This window comes from Anolis carolinensis, unplaced genomic scaffold (genome assembly GCF_035594765.1).
Source record: "Anolis carolinensis isolate JA03-04 unplaced genomic scaffold, rAnoCar3.1.pri scaffold_18, whole genome shotgun sequence".
Taxonomy (NCBI): domain Eukaryota; kingdom Metazoa; phylum Chordata; class Lepidosauria; order Squamata; family Dactyloidae; genus Anolis; species Anolis carolinensis.
The window spans coordinates 91,479-110,662 of record NW_026943828.1 but is presented as its reverse complement, the minus strand read 5'-3'; the positions used below and the strand labels follow the sequence as shown (position 1 = coordinate 110,662).

At 44.8% G+C, this 19,184-nt stretch overlaps 2 protein-coding genes and 1 long non-coding RNA gene across 8 annotated transcripts in view; 1 reads left to right on the top strand and 2 right to left on the bottom strand.

The window, feature by feature from the left end:
• Window positions 1-19,184, top strand: part of LOC134294625 (zinc finger protein 135-like) — a 93,462-nt gene that overhangs the window by 386 nt on the left and 73,892 nt on the right. The window contains exon 2 of one of the 2 annotated variants that reach the window (XM_062966206.1): window positions 4,095-14,588. The exons of the other annotated variant lie outside the window; for it this stretch is intronic. The gene's annotated coding sequence lies outside the window, so the exon portion shown is untranslated. The remainder of the gene's footprint in view (window positions 1-4,094; window positions 14,589-19,184) is intronic. 2 annotated transcript variants of the gene reach the window in all.
• Window positions 1-19,184, bottom strand: part of LOC103282835 (zinc finger protein 658B-like) — a 71,915-nt gene that overhangs the window by 42,641 nt on the left and 10,090 nt on the right. For 4 of the 5 annotated variants that reach the window (XM_062966199.1, XM_062966201.1, XM_062966198.1 and 1 more), the window contains exon 2: window positions 15,954-19,146. The exons of the other annotated variant lie outside the window; for it this stretch is intronic. In XM_062966199.1, the coding sequence (XP_062822269.1) occupies window positions 17,654-18,679 (1,026 nt within the window). In that variant the 5' untranslated portion in view covers window positions 18,680-19,146 and the 3' untranslated portion in view covers window positions 15,954-17,653. Of the gene's footprint in view, window positions 1-15,953; window positions 19,147-19,184 lie in introns of those variants that run through there. 5 annotated transcript variants of the gene reach the window in all.
• LOC134294634 (uncharacterized) lies at window positions 181-4,101 on the bottom strand. Its single transcript, XR_010001417.1, has 2 exons — window positions 3,939-4,101; window positions 181-3,616 (listed from the first exon to the last, which is right to left on the bottom strand). It is a non-coding gene; the product is annotated as an uncharacterized LOC134294634 (long non-coding RNA).

Below are 19,184 nucleotides of genomic sequence, written 5' to 3'. Positions count from 1 at the left end.
AATTTTAATCGGTTGGGTTGTATGTTATTCAATGGAATTATTGTTTTGTGTAATTATTGTTATTGCTTTATTTGTTCTGTATTTTGCTGCGTCTTGTGTGTTCTGCACAATTGTGTGCTTTTGTGAGCCACTCCGAGTCCCTTCGGGGAGATGGTGGTGTTATGAATAACTTCTCAATAATTTTAAAGCATAGGTTCTTTTTATTGCAATTTCAGTGTGAGAGGTATCAGAACGTTTACACAAACAACAAAGAGTGACATTAGACATACAGATTTTATGTAACCACATTGGCTTGATAAACAACCTACAACAGACAAAGCGGGGGGGGGGGGTTACATTTTCACTCAGCATTCACACACATCTCCATGTATTCATCCTCGTGCATCCATCCAGATATTACCATATCCTTTCTCCCTCCTTGGAGAAGCACCTGCTTAGGCCAGGCCCTGCTTCCTCTGCAGCATAGTTCCAAAACGTCAAAATGCATCCTTTTTTCCTACGAACAATGCCAAGTATCAGACACAACTGTCTCCCTGCAACCCGTATCATGACTCCGAAATGCACTCCTTCCTCTTCCCTTGAGAAAAGGAGGCCCAGTGACAAGACCGCTTCCATGCAAATCTGCCACTTTCCCATGCATCATCTCCACTGAGCATGGTGGACAAACAGCATCTCTGTTTGTCACAATTTCTGGATCATCATAAATAATAATAATAATAATAATAATAATAATAATAATAATAATAATAATAATAATTTATTTCTAGACCGCCCTCTCTCCCCAGAGGGACTCGGGGCGGTTAACATACATATAGACGGCAAACATTCAGTACCCCAACTACATCACTAATATCAAAAGTATAAAATGACAATAACATACTCATTATAATAAAAAATTCCACATTAGAAAAAAACAATAAAATTTAAACAAGACACAGTAAAAACATAGACACTTATATAACAATATTTTTCTGATGTTGTCCCAAAGTTGTAAATGAATGATAGACGTCTTCCATCCCGGAACATCCTGGCTCCATCTCCGTTTCCTGGACCAGATGTTGACTCTTCTTGATTAGTGTTGGCCTTGTGTTGACTTCCTTCTCAACAGTTGTAAACATTTCCTTAACTTAAAAAACCATTGTCTCTGCCCCAAAGTTCATCAAATCAGCAAATATTGACAGATGTAAACAGATGTAAACATTTCTCTTCTCACTGTCGCAGTTCTTAACCGAGTTTACCAGACAGGTCAACTATTTCAGTTATCATTAGCTGGTTTTAATTACTATTCAGCAAGCAGGTAGTTAGTCATTGTAGGCCTTAATATTTTAGAATGGTGTCTCCAAAATTATTAGCTCTCATTCATTCATCTCTTCCATTGATACCATATATTCATATTTCATTTTATCTTATTACAGTGGCGGGGTACAAATAAATAATAGTAACAATACTAAAACTTTATTTATATACCACCCTATCTCCAACAATGAAACCAGACAACAACAAAACATAATACGATAATGAGCATAAGTGTGCTAAACATACAAATCAATCAATTAACCACAGGCTTAGGAACCAATGACAAAATACTCCATCGGCGGGACAGGATACAGGGATCAAGGGTTCCACGTTGGGGTGGCCAACTAGCAGGTGCCAGGCGGGTCAAGGGCAACAGTATGGCATGGGAAAAAGTTTAGATATAAAGTTTATATTTATGTAAGGGGGTTACTCTGTTCATTATACCAATTCCTTTTAGACTTTCCTTTATTTTCTATCAAAATATACTTCTAATTTCTTATCCTCTTCTTCTAGCCCAGTGGTTCTCAACCTGGGGTCCCTCACCAGATGTTTTTGGCCTTCCAGTCCCAGAAACCCTAACAGCTGGTAAACTGAACTGGCTGGGATTTCTGGGAGTTGTAGGCCAAACACACCTGGGGAGGGACCCCGGGTTGAGAACCCCTCTTCTGGCCCTTCCAGTTTTCCTTGCTTCGCTAATCCTTCGACTACGTACCTTATTATTTGGTTGGCATGATCATATACTTTAATATTTGGGAGACCTAACCTGCCTTATTTTTGTGGTTTATACCATTTAGTTTTTATTTATTCTGACTCTATTCCCATTACAGTCCATGTTTAATATAATTTGCCATTTTAAAAAAATTTTGGTCCAAATTATTATAAGGTAACATCTGTATCTATTAATCTAAATCTATCTAATCTAATCTAATCTATCTAATCTAAATCTAATCTAATCTAATCTAAATCCATAATAAAAGCGAAAACCCGTATGTGTGTATGTGGCATGGATGCCTGCTCACACAGACAGCCTCCAACCTCCACAAACAGGCTATAGTTCCCATGGTTAAAAATCTAGCAAGTCACTCTTTTCCGCTGACATTTTGGCTACAGCGAGCTCAATGAACATGCAGCCCAACCCCTGCCAATGTCCTTCCCAAACACTACGGCCCACCACCCAAGGAATGCTTTCGTTTGGTGACCATTTCATCCTAGATTTTGCTTTTTCTTCCACCACAGGCAGGCATCCCAGGGTTCTCCATTGCTGTGGAATTTGCATGACCCCGCCTACTGCCCTTCCCTTTCAAATCTGTCTGCATAACAAACACAGCAGAACTGAGCAGAAACTAAACTTACTGGAGGAGTTTGGGGATTGACTGCACAGGGTGGAAGTTGTAGTTCACCCTGCATCAAATCAGAGCACTGCTGTGACTCCTACTGGGGAATAATAATAATAATAATAATTTTATTCTTATATCCTGCCCCATCTCCCCGGAGGGACTCGGGGCGGCTTACATGGGGAAGGAGTTGTAGTTCTCCTACACCCAGAATGCTATGAACCCAAACAAAGATGGCTCTGGGCCAAACTTGCCATGCATCCCCAAGATGCCCAGATTTGAATACTGGTGGGTTTGGAGGGAAATTGGCCTGGATAGGAGTAGTAGGTACTGGGATTTATAGTTCACCTGCAATCAAACCCCACAAATGATAGACCAGGACCACACTTGGCACACAGAGCCCCCATAACTAATAAACATATTGGACTAGTTTGGGGAAAAGGGACTTGTAGTTCACCTGCATCCAGAGAAAAAGTGACCCCCACTGACAATGGACCAGGACCACACTTTGCACAGAGAAGCCTCATGACCAACTGAACATACTACAAGGATTTGTGGGAATGGGCCTTGATTTTGGGAGTTGTAGTTCACCTGTATCCAAAGACCACAGAACCCAGCCAAAGACCAGAACCAAGCCTTCACCTGCTGAAAAGCCTTTCCCCACAACAGAGGGCAGGAAATAGAGGCGGAAATGGACAGGGTGGAAAGGGCTGGGCAGGAAGGAGGGTTTCCCGACTGATCTGTGCCTGTGAATTTGCATGCCGTCCTGTGGCTCAACCAAGGGAGTGAACAGCCCAACGGGGACTTAGTCCAGGCGAGACCAGTTCTGTGGACATCTCAGCATGCCTAAATGGGGTGTTGAATTTGCCAGGCAGGAAGGCAACGTCTTTGGGAATTTGGGGTTCCTTTGAGAGATGTAGGAAATGTGGTGGCAGCAGAGGTCCAATTTGGGATGCACAGGAGACGGACCTGGGATCCCTTGTGGCCTGAAAGGGAATCTAGACGTTCATGAAATCATCAATAAAGGGATCATTGTGCCTCTTAATATTTAACTTATTCTGGTAATTCATGGAAACCCTTTATTCAAAGTGAATGATGCCCCGTCTCTGGCCTGTCTGACTGTCTGCCTTTTGTTTCTTTAGCCGTGTTTAGGTCAAGCCAAAAAAATCAATGTGGCTCTTTACTATTGTACGAAAGTCCCTTTTTCTTCCATCCATCCCTCTTTCCTTCCATCGATCACTCACTTTCATCCTCCCTCCCTTCTTTCCTTCTGAATCCATCCCTTATAGTTCATAAATCTGTGATCACCTTTGCTTGTTTCTGTGTGTCCTTGAGACCCTTCATATCTCCATTTCTGGGTAGTTCAATTTTCAACACAAGCACTGAATGGAAAAGAGGATCATCTTGGAAATAAAGGAAGTTTGCAGGTTCATGTTTAACCTTTTGCTCTTCTTTCTTGATCAGGGAAATGAAGACCCTATGAAGTCACCACAGGCATAAAAAGAAAATATCAATATCTAGTGGAGATTGAGGAATTTGGAAACCAAAGGGCAATAATGAAAGAAATCCTGTGGGAAGAAGAAATCCTCTCTAGTTGCCAATCTTGTGGAACTCAATTTCGATCAGAAAGAAAAAGGGAACACTCACGTGTGCATATCACAAAACTGTCGACATGGAGGAGAAACCCTATACATGCCTTGAGTGTGGAAAGAGCTTCAGTTGGAGGAGCCATCTGCTACGGCATGAAAGGACTCACACTGGGGAGAAACCTTTTAAATGCCCGGAGTGTGGACAGAGCTTTGCTCATAATGGAAGTCTACATTCACATCAAAGAACTCACACTGGGGAGAAACCCTATAACTGCCTGGAGTGTGGACAGAGCTTTACTCAAAAGGGACACTTAGATTCACATCAAAGGACTCACACTGGGGAGAAACCCTATAACTGCCTGGAGTGTGGACAGAGCTTTGCTCGTAGTTCAAATCTACGTTCACATCAAAGAACTCACACTGGGGAGAAACCCTATAACTGCCTGGAGTGTGGACAGAGCTTTGCTGATAGTTCAGCACTACGTAGACATCAAAGGACTCACACTGGGGAGAAAACTTATATATGCCTGGAGTGTGGACAGAGCTTTGTTCATAGTTCAAGCCTACGTAAACATCAAAGGACTCACACTGGGGAGAAACCCTTTAAATGCCTGGAGTGTGGACAGAGCTTCGCTGATAGTTCAACTCTACGTAAACATCAAAGGACTCACACTGGGGAGAAACCCTATACATGCCGGGAGTGTGGAAAGAGCTTTACTCGTAGTTCAGGTCTACGTTTACATCAAAGAACTCACACTGGGGGGGAACCATAGAAATGCATGGAGTATGGACAGAGCTTTTCACAGAATAACATTATGCATAGACCTCATAGAATTCATTCTAACAAGTAGAAATGCAACTCTTGCAAATTTTGGAAATGCAAGCTCAAAGTTGGGACATTTCATCACATGTGGTGAATTGTAGAAAGATTGAACTAAAAATACAGTGTTCCCTCACTAATCCCCGGGTTTGGGTTCCAGAACCACCCGCAATAAGTGAAAATCCGCAAAGTAGGGATGCTATATATTTCTACATTATTTTAGTAGTTATACACTATTTTAAGTCTTTATCAAGAAATCATGTGTTGATAAATCGCCTCCTTCTCCTCTTGTTGCCGCTTGGGCTCCTTTTCTCTCCCTTTGGCTTCTCCTTCCTCCCTTCCTTAGGCTGTACATTGTAATTTTTTATTATTTATAGTCGTCTTTTAGAGTTTATTGAAAAACCGCAAAACAGCGAATCCGAAAAGAGCGAAGTAGTGAGGGAACTCTGTATGTTCCATTCTGGAAGTAATTATATTATCTAAAGGGAGTAGAATAATGAGAGATAAAAATTAACAGATTGCCTTTGGGCAGGTATCCCTGTCTGTTTGTTAGTTCAGTTGTGTGTCTATGAAGGTAACTGTTTCGCAGGTCTGTTTGTTTCTGATTTAGTTTTGTATCTCATGTAGTAGTTAGTTTCATGTGTAGTTGAAGCATTATATACAATTTCTGCCTTTTTTGTAATGTTGCTTTAATCTCTCTTTTTTATTTATTTTTATTTTGCCACAAAGAGGAGGGGGATTTATAAGGGACAAAACTGCTGAAACTGTCAACTTGTTTTGTTCTGAACCCAAAGGTTTCCTGTTCTTTGGATGCCGAGTGTTCAGGGAAGAGTGAGGTCTGTGAGATCAGTGAGTAGAAAACATGACACAATTTAGATAATGGTTTGTGACACAACAACAACCCTTGTAGTAGTCAATGGGATATTCTGTATGCCTTCTTTAATGTCAAGTAAGATATTGTGCTCAGATACAAAGATTTATAAAGGAAACACCACAATGGATATAAAACAGTGGGAAGCGCGGGAAGCAGATTATGTGTGCTCATCACACCTCACACAGATAGGACCACGTGTGCTATAAACATGGAAGATGTGATACATTCACACAAGATACAGGAATGGGATGTCTTGGTGTTACTACTGTTCAGCTAATGTTATGGTCTGATGGAAATATAATAGAACCCGATAAACAAACATTCGGTTGAAATGTAAATGTAACATAACCTTTGTTCAAGATGATGAAACTGGGAATTTGGTGTACGTGGTGGAGAATGGAGACAGTGAAATAGACTTCAAGTTTAAAAAGTTATCCATAAATATAAGATAAGGAATTAATTGGGAAAAATTAAATATACTAGTAAAAACGAATCAGCAGGTGAAGAAACATTTGGAGAGTTATGAGGAAAGAAGTAAGAAAGGTTTTCTTAGGATCCAAGAGGTTGATGGAGAACGTCAGAGCGTGGCCGCAGAAGGAAGCAGCCCGACAGAACGTCACTGGTGTGATGAAATCAACGGATATTCACCCAAAGCGGCAGCAGCATGTTTACATCTATTGATGCACCCAATAGTAAGGTGAGGGCTACAAGGAGTGACTGATCGATTTTCTGTATTTGAAAACGAATTGCAATACTTAGAAACGCAATTGTGAACTGTGATGTATGTTGACTCTATTGAGAGGGTTGATGGGCCAAAGTGTCTGCATTTCTATTCTATTTCTATTCTATTTCTGATTGCTTTTAATTATGCATTATTAAGGTGTCTGCTTCAACTTATTCTATTAAAGATGCAACCTGCCTTCTTCCAGAGGAGAGGCAAGTGTCCGTATGTCGCCACTATGTTTCCAGAACATCTTGTGGTTAATGTGGTTAAGCTACTTACTGGAACATAAGTGAACAACATGTTTTTCTACAAATGTTGTTTATGATAAAGGAAGCATGCTTGCAACACTCTGTACTGCTCCAAAGAAATGAGGAACTTCTTAGTTGTAAACAAGGGCATTATATATTGAGCTTCATTTCCAATGTTCTTCACGGCGGTCACCTTTGATTTGTCCATCCATCTATACTGCAGTATAATAAAGGTACTTGTTTTAAACTCTGTTGGGCTCAGATTGGATCCATAGCGCTTTGACAAAGTTCCCGGTATTTAAATCTGTGTGAGCGGTTCGCTTTTCCGCTACATATAACTATATTAAACTGATTATATACATAGAATTGACACTGAATCAGACATGTGATACAATAAAGTAGTATTGATGTATCCAGGGCGTGTGTGTAAGAAACGGGAGTGTGTTTGTGTGGGTGCTTGTGAAGAAAGAAGAAACGGGCCTCAAAAGAAAACGGAGTTCACGCAAAGCGTGACATGGGACGGACTTGGCCGGTGAAGAGTGAGGCTTGTCAGCTCCAACGGGATGGGAGGAAGGGGCTGCCGCAGAAAGGCCGGGGGAGATGGCCTGAGGAGACGGAGTGGCCGCTGGAAGGCCAGAGCTAGCCTCTTGCCCCCCGGGGCTGGTGTGACCCACTTGGATCGGGGGGGGGGGGGGGAGCTGCATTCAAGGGAGTGTGAGATCCTGCCCCCTCTCCTCCTTCGGAGCCTGCTTCTTCCCCCAAAATGCCTGCGAGTTGGTCCTCTCTCCTTCCTCCAGGCTGGTGCAGGCAGAAGCTAGAGAGAGTAAGGGATTTAGAGCAAATTGTAAGGCTTGTCAGCTCCAACTGAGTTGGTGTGGGTTAGTCTTCTTTGAAAGAGAGCCCAGGCACACAAGGGCTGAAGATACCATACGGCTTTAATGTTCAGAATACAAGAGTCTGCTCCACTGCCCGTGTATATAGGCCTAGCTACAGTATCATCGGGAGCCTCCGGTGGCTCAGTGTGTTAAAGCGCTGAGCTGCTGAACTTGCAGACCGAAAGGTCCCAGGTTCAAATCCGGGGAGCAAAGTGAGTGCCTGCTGTTAGCTCCAGCTTCTGCCAACCTAGCAGTTCGAAAACATGCAAATGTGAGTACTACCTCAATAGGTACCGCTCTGGCGGAAAGGTAATGGCGTTCCATTAAGTCACGCCGACCACATGACCTTGGAGGTGTCTACGGACAACGCCGGCTCTTTGGCTTAGAAATGGAGATGAGCACCAACCCCCAGAGTCGGACACGACTGGACTTAACGTCAGGGGAAACCTTGACCTTTACCGTACCATCAATCACTCTAGAGTCCCTTTCCCCCCACCTCAGGGCAATTGGGTTTTATGGCTGGTTCATGTGTCCTATCCTCCCTTTTGGCCCATGGCCTTGTGCTCTGTGTCAGCGCTTTGTGTCCGGAGATGACATGAGATGGGGATCATGGCATCAGATTCTGATGAGTTGAGTTGAGTTGGGTTCAGTTGAGTCAAGTTGGGTTCACTTGACTTGAGTTGGGTTCCGTTGAGTTGTCCAAGATTTAAGTTGTATTCATTTGGGTTCTGATGAGTTGAGTTGGGTTCAGTTGAGTTGTCTTGGGTTCCATTGAGTTGAGTTGGATTCTGATGAGTTGGGTTCTGATGAGTTGTCCAAGGCTTGAATTGTATCCAGTTGGGTGTGAGGCTTGTCAGCTCCAACTGTGTGGTGTGGGTTAGTCTTCTTTTAAAGAGTACGCCAAGTGACACAAGGGCTGGAGATACCTACGGCATTATTGTTGAGAATATAAGAGTCTGCTCTACTGCCTGTATATATAGGCTTAGCTACAGTATCAAATCACCCTGGAGTCCTGGCGCCTGGAGGTTGCCCATTCCCACCTTCCAGAGTCCCTTTTCCCCACCTCGGGGCAATTGAGTTTTATGGCTGGTTCGTATGTCCTGTCCTCCCTTTTGGCCCATGGTCATGTGCTCTGTGTCAGCGCTTTGTGTCCGGAGATGGCATGAGATGGGGATCACAACATGAAGCGAGGAACCAACAAGACGTCTCTCACCTGGCAAGACGGAACGAGGGTCCAGTAAGGTGTATCCGAATAACAATGGTCAATAACGTGTGCAGGTGGGACCCCATAAGTCATACAGCCTGAGATGGAGAATGTTTTGAAACCATGCCATAAGAATGGAAGGAACAGCACGTTCCCTGAAAGAAGGACTAAACTTTAGGGCATCCAATGCAGGGGCCTCAAAGATTCAGCACCCTTTCCGGACCTGTGACTACGGAGCGTCCACACCTGTCGGGAGAACCTGATCACCTCTTCCGGGCAGGGTCTGTGAGTGTGAGTATGGATGTATGCATGTGCGTGTGGGCGAGAGCTCTCTCTAGATGTGATTTTGATAGGATTCTGATGTGATTATCAATAAATGTTACATGAAAAGTGTTAAAACCAAATTTGGCCTCTAAAAGCACCTCACTGATCCCTCTGCTGCTGCTCAGTCGTTTAGTCGTCTCCGACTCTTCGTGACCTCATGGACCAGTCCAGGCCAGAGCTCCCTGTCGGCCGTCACCGCCCCCAGTCCCTTCAAGGTCAAGCCAGTCCCTTCAAGGACACTGTCCATCCATCTCGCCCTTGGTTGGCCTCTCTTCCTTTTTCCTTCCCTTTTCCCCAGCATCATTCTCTTCTCCATACTTTCCTGTCTCCTCATGATGTGGCCAAAGGGCTTCATCTTTGGCTCTCATCTCCTTTCCTCCCGTGAGTAGCCACTGGGCTTTCTTTCCTGGAGGACGGTCTGGTCGGATCTTCTTGCCAAGGTCCAAGGCACGCTCAGGATTTTCCTCACAATTCCCTAAACGCTCTGCATCCAACAAAAGAACAGGAACCCTTTGGGTTCGTAACACTTGTATTATTATTATTATTCTATTACAGTAGAGTCTCACTTTTCCAACATAAACGGGCCAACAGAATGTTGGATAAGTGAATATGTTGGATAATAAGGCCCTCCTTATTATCCCTATTAAGGAAACGCCTATTAAACATCAAATTAGGTTATGATTTTAAAAATTAAGCACCAAAACATCATGTTATCACAAATTTGACAGAAAAAGTAGTTCAATATGCAGTAATGCTATGTAGTAATTACTGTATTTACGAACTTAGCACCAAAATATCACGATGTATTGAAAACATTTACTACAAAAATGCTTTGGATAATCCAGAACGTTGGATAAGTGAGACTGTACTGTAATATGTTTATATTATTGTTATATTACTATATTCTATTACTGTATTTTATTATTATATTATTTATTATAGGATTATTCTATATTATATTCTTTATTTTTCTATTCTATTTTAATATTATTATATTGTTCTGTTGTTTCTTCATTGGGTCCCTTCCGACTCTTGGTGACCTCCTGGACCAGCCCAGGCCAGAGCTCCCTGTCGGCCCAGGCCACCCGCACCTCCTTCAAGGTGGAGTTAATTTCCTCAAGGATACCATCCACCCACCTTGCTCTTGGTCGGCCCCTCTTCCCTTTTCCTTCCTTTTCCCCATCATCATTCTCTTCTCCATACTCTTCTGTCTTCTCATGACGTGGCCAAAGGGCTTCACCTTTGCCTCTCATCTCCTTCCCTCCCGTGAGCAGTCAGTCGGGCCTTCTTTCCTGGCGGATGGACTGGGTGGATCTTCTCGCGGTCCAAGGCACTCTCAGGACTTTCCTCCAACACCACAGTTCTTCCTTCGCTCAGCCTTCCTTATGGCCCAGCTCTCTCTCGCATCCATAGGTTACTACTGGGAATACCACTGCCTTAGCTACGTGGACTTTCGTTGCCAGTGTGATGCCTCTACGTAAAGGGAAAGGTTTTCCCCTGATGTTAAGTCCGGTCGTGTCTGACTCTGGGGGTTGGTGCTCATCTCCATTTCTAAGCCGAAGAGCCAACGTTCGTAGACGCCTCCAAGGTCCTGTGGTCACTGGCATGACTGCATGGAGCACCAATGTTACATTCCTGCCGGAACGATACCTATTGATCTACTCACATTTGCATGTTTCCGAACTGCTAGGTTGGCAGAAGCTGGGGCTGGAATGGTCACTACCCTCACCCAAACCCCTCCGGTCATCAAATCTCGGCCTATCAGGTCTGTGTGCCAAGTTGGGCCCAGATCCCTCCGTGTTTGGGTTCACGGTGCTCTCTGGATGGAGGTGAACTACAACTCCCCCAAATCAAGGTGAATTCCCCCCAAAGGCCTCCAGTATTTTTGCTGGTCACGGGGGTTCTGTGGGCCAAGTGAGTTCCAGGTCCATCGTTGGTGGAGTTCAGAGTGCTCATTGGTTGCAGGTGAACTGTACATCCCAGTCCCTACAACTCATAGAAACCATGGTGAATTCTCCCCAGACCCCCCCCTCTCTCTAGTATGTTCTGCTGCTGACCAGTTCCTCTGTTTGCTGTGCGCCATAGAAAAGGATAGGACGTAGAAGGGAATTGGCATGGCCCCGCCCACTGCCTCTCCCTTAACCCTTTCCTATTCTTTCCTGTGGCACACAGCAACTGGAGATTGAGGTTTGGGGAGTCCTGACCCTGACTGAGAGGAGTCGTAGGGAGTGGAACGTATAGTTCTGCTGCAATCCAAGAGCCCTGTGAACGCCAACAACGAAGGGCCTGGGACTCACTTGGCACACAGACCCAACACGGCCACCTTGGCATCCCGGGCCGGGCTGTGGTGCAGCCGGTTAGTAGCCATCTGCAATAAATCACGACTGACTGAGAGGTTGTGGGATCGAAGGCCGGGTCAGATTGAGTTCCCGACCATTAAGAGCCTGGCTCGCTGCTCACGTAAGCAGCTTGAAAGACAGTTGCATCTGTGGAGTAGGGCCCGGGCTGTGGCGCAGGCTGGTGAGCAGCCAGCTGCAACAAATCACTCTGACCAAGAGGTCATGAGTTCGAGGCCAGCTCGGAGCCTGCGTTTGTCTTTGTTCTATGTCAAGGCATTGAATGTTTTCCTTCTATGTGTCATGTGATCTGCCCTGAGTCCCCTTCGGGGTGAGAAGGGCGGAATATAAATACTGTAAATAAATACATAAATAAATAAATAAATTCTAGGTACCGCTTTAACATGGCTGTTCTGTTGTGCTTTTGAGTAGACAAGTCTGTTATAACCTGGTCCATGTCTACACTGAAACTTGCCCTGCTCACTTTTGAGTTTGATTCCCGTTCAGATTCATCTTCCTTACCGGTTGTATCTATTTGATGTATGTCCTATTTGTAAACGGACACTCCCTAAATCAGTTTTAATTATCGCCCAGATGTGATCCTATATTGGACCTTTAATGCCCGGATGATTGTTTAACATTTTAACTTTGTCGATTTTAACTATGACCTGTTTAAATTGTTTTTAAATTGTGTTGTCTGATGTCTAAATTGTTATTTTATGATTTTATGTGATTATATTGGGCTTGTTCCCCGGGTGAGCCGCCCCGAGTCCCCTGCTGGGGAGATGGAGGCAGCATACAAAAATAAATTTATTATTATTATTATTATTGACACAACAACATTGTATGACACAGCAAACAAGGTAGATATGCTGGATTTCGTGTCACAAAATCACAAGTCAAACACTCCCAAGTGTCTAGGACTGTGTGATGTATTTTCGGATGATGCGTGCAGATCCCAGTCGGGTGGCCTTTTGCAGTTGGCAGATCGTGATTTTGTCAATGTCTATTGTTTCCAAATGCCGGCTGAGATCTTTTGGCATGACACCCAATGTGCCCATCACCACCGGGACCACCCGCACTGGTTTCTGCCAGAGTCTTTGAACTTCAGTCTTGAGGTCCTGAAAGCGGCTGAGTTTTTCCTGTTGTTTTTCGTCAATGCGACTGTCACCTGGGATGGCGACATCAATGATCCAAACCTTTTTCTTTTCCACAACTGTGATGTCTGGTGTGTTGTGTTGTGTTCCAATGAATCAATTATTCCAATGGCTTTTCCGTCCTGCCCCTCCTCTGGTCCTGTCCATCAAGGAAGCTCTCCCTCCCCCCTCCCTTCCTGGATGGCTGTTCCGTGCCTGCAGGGGGCGCCATGGAGACCCTTCTGATGTGCTGCAGCATCTCCCCCTGAAGGCCGTTCCCTTCGGAAGCTCACTTTCCCGTTCACAGCAGGAAGGCAGGCAGTCGGTGCCTCTCTCCCCTGATTCTTGCTCCTTGATTTTTCAGCCTGTCGCTGTGTCGCCCGGTTGGGTCCATATCCCGGTGAGTCTTTTTCGCTCCTCGTGTGGGGAGGAGGGGAGGAGCAGAGGGACCTAGGCGGGGGGAGGGTGTCCCTCTTGGTTCTCTTGGACCCCTCAGCTGCCTTATTTATTTCGTGTCAAAAGCATTGCATAATAAATAAATTTAAAAGTGATAAAATAAAGGAAATCACAAGCAGCTAAATACTTTTAGACCAAAAGCGAGCAACAGCGACCGCATTGTCCGTGGCTTTGAACAACTCCTCCTCTGTACATGAGGCAGGGCATTGTGGGCAAGCATTGTGGGCAAGCGGGGTTGTTTGTTCTGCTCCACAGTCACACAAGGGGGAGGATTCCTCCAGGGAGTGCCACCTTGCCAGGTTCCCTTTAGATCTGCCCATTCCGCTTCTGAGTCTGTTCAGGGACTTCCAAGTGGCCCATTCTTGGTTTGGCCCTGGAGGAAGGAAGACCCTCGTGGGGGGCCATCCAGTTGGCATTGCCTGGTTTAGCTGCCCAGAGGGACACCCTTGCTGTTGCTGGAGGAACATCGAGAGGAGGGAGTGGTGGTTCTCATGAAGCCCTTCCTTGATTTGAGTCTGGTGGGAGGAGGCTGAGAGTCATGCAGTGGGTGGCTTTCACAATGTTCGACCTTATTCCTCTCACCGTTAGCAGCAACTTCCCATCACACGTCAGGAGGGGCAATGCCAGCTAACTTGTAGAGTTTATCAACAGGTGTAGGTTTAAGGCCTCCTGTGATGATTCTGCATGTTTCGTTCAGTGCTACGTCCACCTGCTTCGCATGGGCAGAGTTGTGCCAGACAGGACAGGCTCACTCAGCAGTTGAGAAAGACAAGGCCAGGGCTGATGTCCTTATTACTTGTGGGTCTGCACCCCATGCGCTGCCAGTCAGTTTCCACAGGATGTTGTTGCGTGCAGCTACTTTGTGCTTGGTGTTCATGCCGTGTTTCCTATATGTTAGTGTTCGATCTAAGGTGACACCAAGATATTTAGGATGGAAACAGTGTTCGAGCTCTTGGCCTTCAATACTGTAGACCACGGTCTCCTTCTGGGATGCCTGGTGGGAATGGGACTTGGGGGCACCGTCTAGCAGTGGGTCTGGTCCTTCCTGGAGGTATTTTTGGGGGGCACCTTCTCGGTCCCACAGCCATTGCGTTGTGGGGTTTTGTAGGGTTCACTCTCAATGACATGGCTTCTTTTGGGGGCTGATGACCCCTTTGGCCTTGCTTTGTAGGGACAAAGGGGACTCTGAGAGGCGCCCGATGGGGGTGCTGGGGGACACCTGCTCGGACCTTTGGCCTTTGGCTTGTGGGGTGCCGCAAGGCTCGATTCCTTCCCCCATGCTATTGGACATCGACATGAACCCGCTGGGTGAGCTCATCCGGAGCTTTGGAATTTGGTGCCATCTGTAGACATGTTTTCATGGGAGCATTGGGTAAGTATTACTTATTCTATTGCATCTTATCTTATTTACGGATGACACCTCTTGGTCCGTACTTAATATGTTTCGTTTGCATTTTCTATGTATTTTGCTTTGTTGTTGTTTACTTAATCTTTAGATTGTTTCTATATTTACCCTCATTGACTTTGTTTATACTGTTTATATTGTTGCAAGCCGCTCCGACTCCCTTCGGTGAGAGGGGGCAGGAGATTGATGCCCCCCAGGCCTGGAAACCCCAATGATCACAGCCCCACACCAAAGCCCAGAAGAGGGAGAAGCAAGCAGTTTAGTGTAAAATATCGAAAGGATTGGGAAAATTCCGGAACGGGGAAATAGGAAGTATATCCCAAAAGGGTTTAGCAAGAAGCAACATCCAACCGGAGTTCAAATCCCTCAATCAGATTCCAAGGCAATACAACCCAGGAATAGCCAAAAACCGAAAGAAACGCTTACGTCCACAAGCACATAAAAGGAATACAATAATATATAATAAACATTTTATAAAGTAAAAGGTAAAGATTTTTACTGACGTTACGTCCAGCCGTGTCCGACTCTGGGGGTCGGGGCTCATCTCCATTTCTAAGCCAAAAAGCCGGTGTTGTCCATAGACGTCTCGAAGGTCATGTGGCCAGCATGGCCGCATGGAGCGCCGTTACTTTCCCGCTGGAGCGGTACTTATTGATCTACTCACATTGGCATGTTTTCGAACTGCTAGGTTGGCAGAAGCTGGAGCTAACAGCGGGGGCGCACCCTGCTCCCTGGATTTGAACCGCTGACCTTTCAGTCAGAAAGTTCAGCAGCTCAGCGGTTTAACTGGCTGTGCCACTGGGGGCAGCAATGGAGAACCCTGGGCCACGTCATGAGAAGACGGGAAAGTTTGGAGAAGAGAATGATGATGGGGAAAATGCAAGGGAAAGAGCGGTGTATAAGTTAATTAATTAAATGAATAAATAAAAGGAAGAGGGGCCGACCGAGGGCAAGATGAGTGGATGGCATCCTTGAAGGAACTGACTCCACCTTGAAGGAGGTGCGGGTGGCCTCGGCCAACAGGGAGCTCTGGCCTGGGCTGGTCCAGGAGGTCACCAAGAGTCGGAAGGGACCGAATGAAGAAACAACAACAACAGAATAGTATAATAATAGGGAAATAGAATAGAAAAATAAAGAATAGAAAAATATAGAATAATCCTATAATAAATAATATAATACATTAATAGAATTTAATAATATAACAATAATATAAACATATTAACAGAATAATAATAATAATACAAGTGTTATGAACCGAAAGGGTTCCTGTTCTTTTGAAGGATGCAGAGTGTTTAGGGAATCGTGATGGATCAATGAGGCTCAGAGGCCAAATTTGGTTTTAACACTTTCATTGTAACATTTATTGATAATCACATCACAATCCTATCAAAATCACATCCCGAGAGAGCTCTCACCCACACGCAGACCCATACATCCATATTCTCACGCACAGGCCCTGCTCGGAAGAGGTGATCACGTTCTCCCGACAGACGTGGTCTCGGCGGTTCCGGAAAGCGTGCTGGATCTTTGAGGGCCCTGCATTTGATAGTCTAAAGCAGGGGTCCCCAAACGAAGGCCCGTGGGCCAGATGCGGCCCCCAAGGTCATTGACCTGGCCCCTGTCCTGAACTTGGGGTTGTCCTAAGTCTGAAATGACTTGAAGGCACACAACAACAACAATCCTAATTTTGGACTATTTCATCCTAGTCCAGCCCCCCCAATAGTCTGAAGGACCGTCAACCGGCCCTCCACTTCAAAGGTTTGAGGACCCCTGGCCTAAAGTTTCGTCCTTCTTTTGGCTCCTTCTGTTCTTACGGCCTGGTTTCAAAACATGCTCAGTCTCAGGCTGCATGACGTATGGGGTGCCAGCTGCACACTTCATTGCCCGTGGTTATTCGGATAGGCCTTCCTGGACCCTCGTTCCGTCTTGCCAGGTGAGAGACGCCTTGCTGATTCCTTGCTTCACCCGCCAAGTCCATCCCATGTCAGACTTTGCGTGGACTCCATTTTCTTTTGAGGCCTGTTTCTTCTGTTCTTCACAAGCACCCACACAAACACTCCAGTTCCTTACACACACACACACACACACCCTTGATACATCAAGACTAATTTATTGTATACATGTCTGATTCAGTGTCAATTATGTCTATAATCAAGTTAACATGCATCACAATTCATAATAGCGGTTCTAAGCATTACAATTTGTTTTCAAATACAGAAAATCGATAGGTCAGCCATTTCTACCCACCCCTCCAGTTTCAGCCATTTTGACCCTTATAAATCACCCTATTTTTTGAAAATAAAAAAATTAAAAGTAACAATACAAGGAAGGCAGAAATAATTTATAATGCTTCAACTGAACATGAAACTAACTACTACATGAGATACAAAACTAAATCAGAAACTAACACACTTGCAAAACAGTGACCTACATAGACACACAACTGAACTAAAAAACAGACAGGGATACGTGCCTAAAAGCCTCATTCTATCTGTTAATTTTTATCTCTCATTATTCTACTCCCTTTCGATAATATCATATAACACTTCTATTTGTTATAACACTCTTCCAATTAATACCTATTACAACTGACATTTGCCCATGTTGTTGTTGTCAGTTTGTTCGTTGTGGCTAATTTGCAGGTCTTTATAAGCCATTGTTTTTGCTTTGGAATAAAACATTCCTTCCATCCCTGTGTACAGTCAATTCTTACTTGAGTATCTCGCAGTAACTACCCATGCTTTCATTCTAATTGATCATCCAACATTCTCAGCATATAAAACTCTAGTTTCATGTAACCTTGTTTACTTCCAGAATGGAACATATTTTAGTTCAATCTTTCTACAATACACCACATCTGATGAAATGTCCCAACTTTAAGCTTGAATTTCCAAAATGTGCAAGAGTTGCTTTTGTACATGTTAGAATGACACTCTGGGGTCAATTAACATCATTCTCTCCAGGTTGAATTCTATGATTCTATGATGTATAAACTTATTCCGTGAAAAGCTCTGTCCATACTCCATGCATTTCTATGGTTTCTCCCCAGTGTGAGTCCTTTGATGGGAACGTAAAGTTCCACTCCGAGCAAAGCTCTGTCCACACTCCAGGCATTTATAAGGTTTCTCCCCAGTGTGAGTTCTTTGATGTGAATCTAAGTGTCCCTTCTGAGCAAAGCTCTGTCCACACTCAAGGCATTTATAGGGTTTCTCCCCAGTGTGAGTCCTTTGATGTGTACGTAGTCCTGAACTATGAGCAAAGCTCTGTCCACACTCCAGGCATTCATAGGGTTTCTCCCCAGTGTGAGTCCTTTGATGTGTACGTAGTCCTGAACTATGAGCAAAGCTCTGTCCACACTCCAGGCAGTTATAGGGTTTCTCCCCAGTGTGAGTCCTTTGATGTGAACGTAGTCCTGAACTATGGGCAAAGCTCTGTCCACACTCCAGGCAGTTATAGGGTTTCTCCCAGGTGTGAGTTCTTTGATGTGTATGTAAATTTCCCTTCTGAGTGAAGCTCTGTCCACACTCCAGGCAGTTATAGGGTTTCTCCCCAGTGTGAGTCCTTTGATGTCTACGCAGGACTGAACTACGAGCAAAGCTCTTTCCACATTCCAGGCAGTTATAGGGTTTCTCCCCAGTGTGAGTCCTTTGATGTGAACGTAAAGTTCCACTCTGAGTAAAGCTCTGCCGACACTCCAAGCAGTTATAGGGTTTCTCCCCAGTGTGAGTCCTTTGATGTGAACGTAAATGTGCCCCCTGAGTAAAGCTCTGTCCACACTCCAGGCAGTTATAGGGTTTCTCCCAGGTGTGAGTTCTTTGATGTGTATGTAAATTTCCCTTCTGAGTGAAGCTCTGTCCACACTCCAGGCAGTTATAGGGTTTCTCCCAGGTGTGAGTTCTTTGATGTGTATGTAAATTTCCCTTCTGAGTGAAGCTCTGTCCACACTCCAGGCAGTTATAGGGTTTCTCCCCAGTGTGAGTCCTTTGATGTCTCTTCAGCTTTTCATGCTGATTAAAGCTCTTTCCACATTCGATACATTTATATACTTTCTCCTCCATGTCAACAATGTTATGTACATTTAATTCCAATAAGGACACTTGATTCTTGTTTTTCCATTTCTGATTACTCACAGCAGTGGGTTCAAATTACAGGAAAGTAGATTCCATCTGAACATTAAGAAGAACTTCCTGACTGTAAGAGTTGTTCAGCAGTGGAACTCTCTGCCTCAAAATGTAGTGGAGGCTCCTCTGGAATCCAGATGCTCATCTGTCAGGGGTACTTTGCGCTTTTCCTGCACGGCAGAGGCCTGGAATGGGTGCCTCATGCAGTCTCTTCCGACTCTACGGTTCTACTCTATAATCCAAAGTGAATGTAGGAATTCAGCAAGATCAGCCCCTTGAGAGGAATCCTTTTTCCTAGAGGACTGGTTTCTTTTCTGCACTTTGGTTTCCAAATGCCTTAATGTCGACTAGAAGCTGGTTCGTTTCCCATCACGGCAGGGGTGGCTCCAGAGAACTCTCTTGTCCTGGTCAAGAAAGAAGAAGCCAAAGGTTAGACATGAAG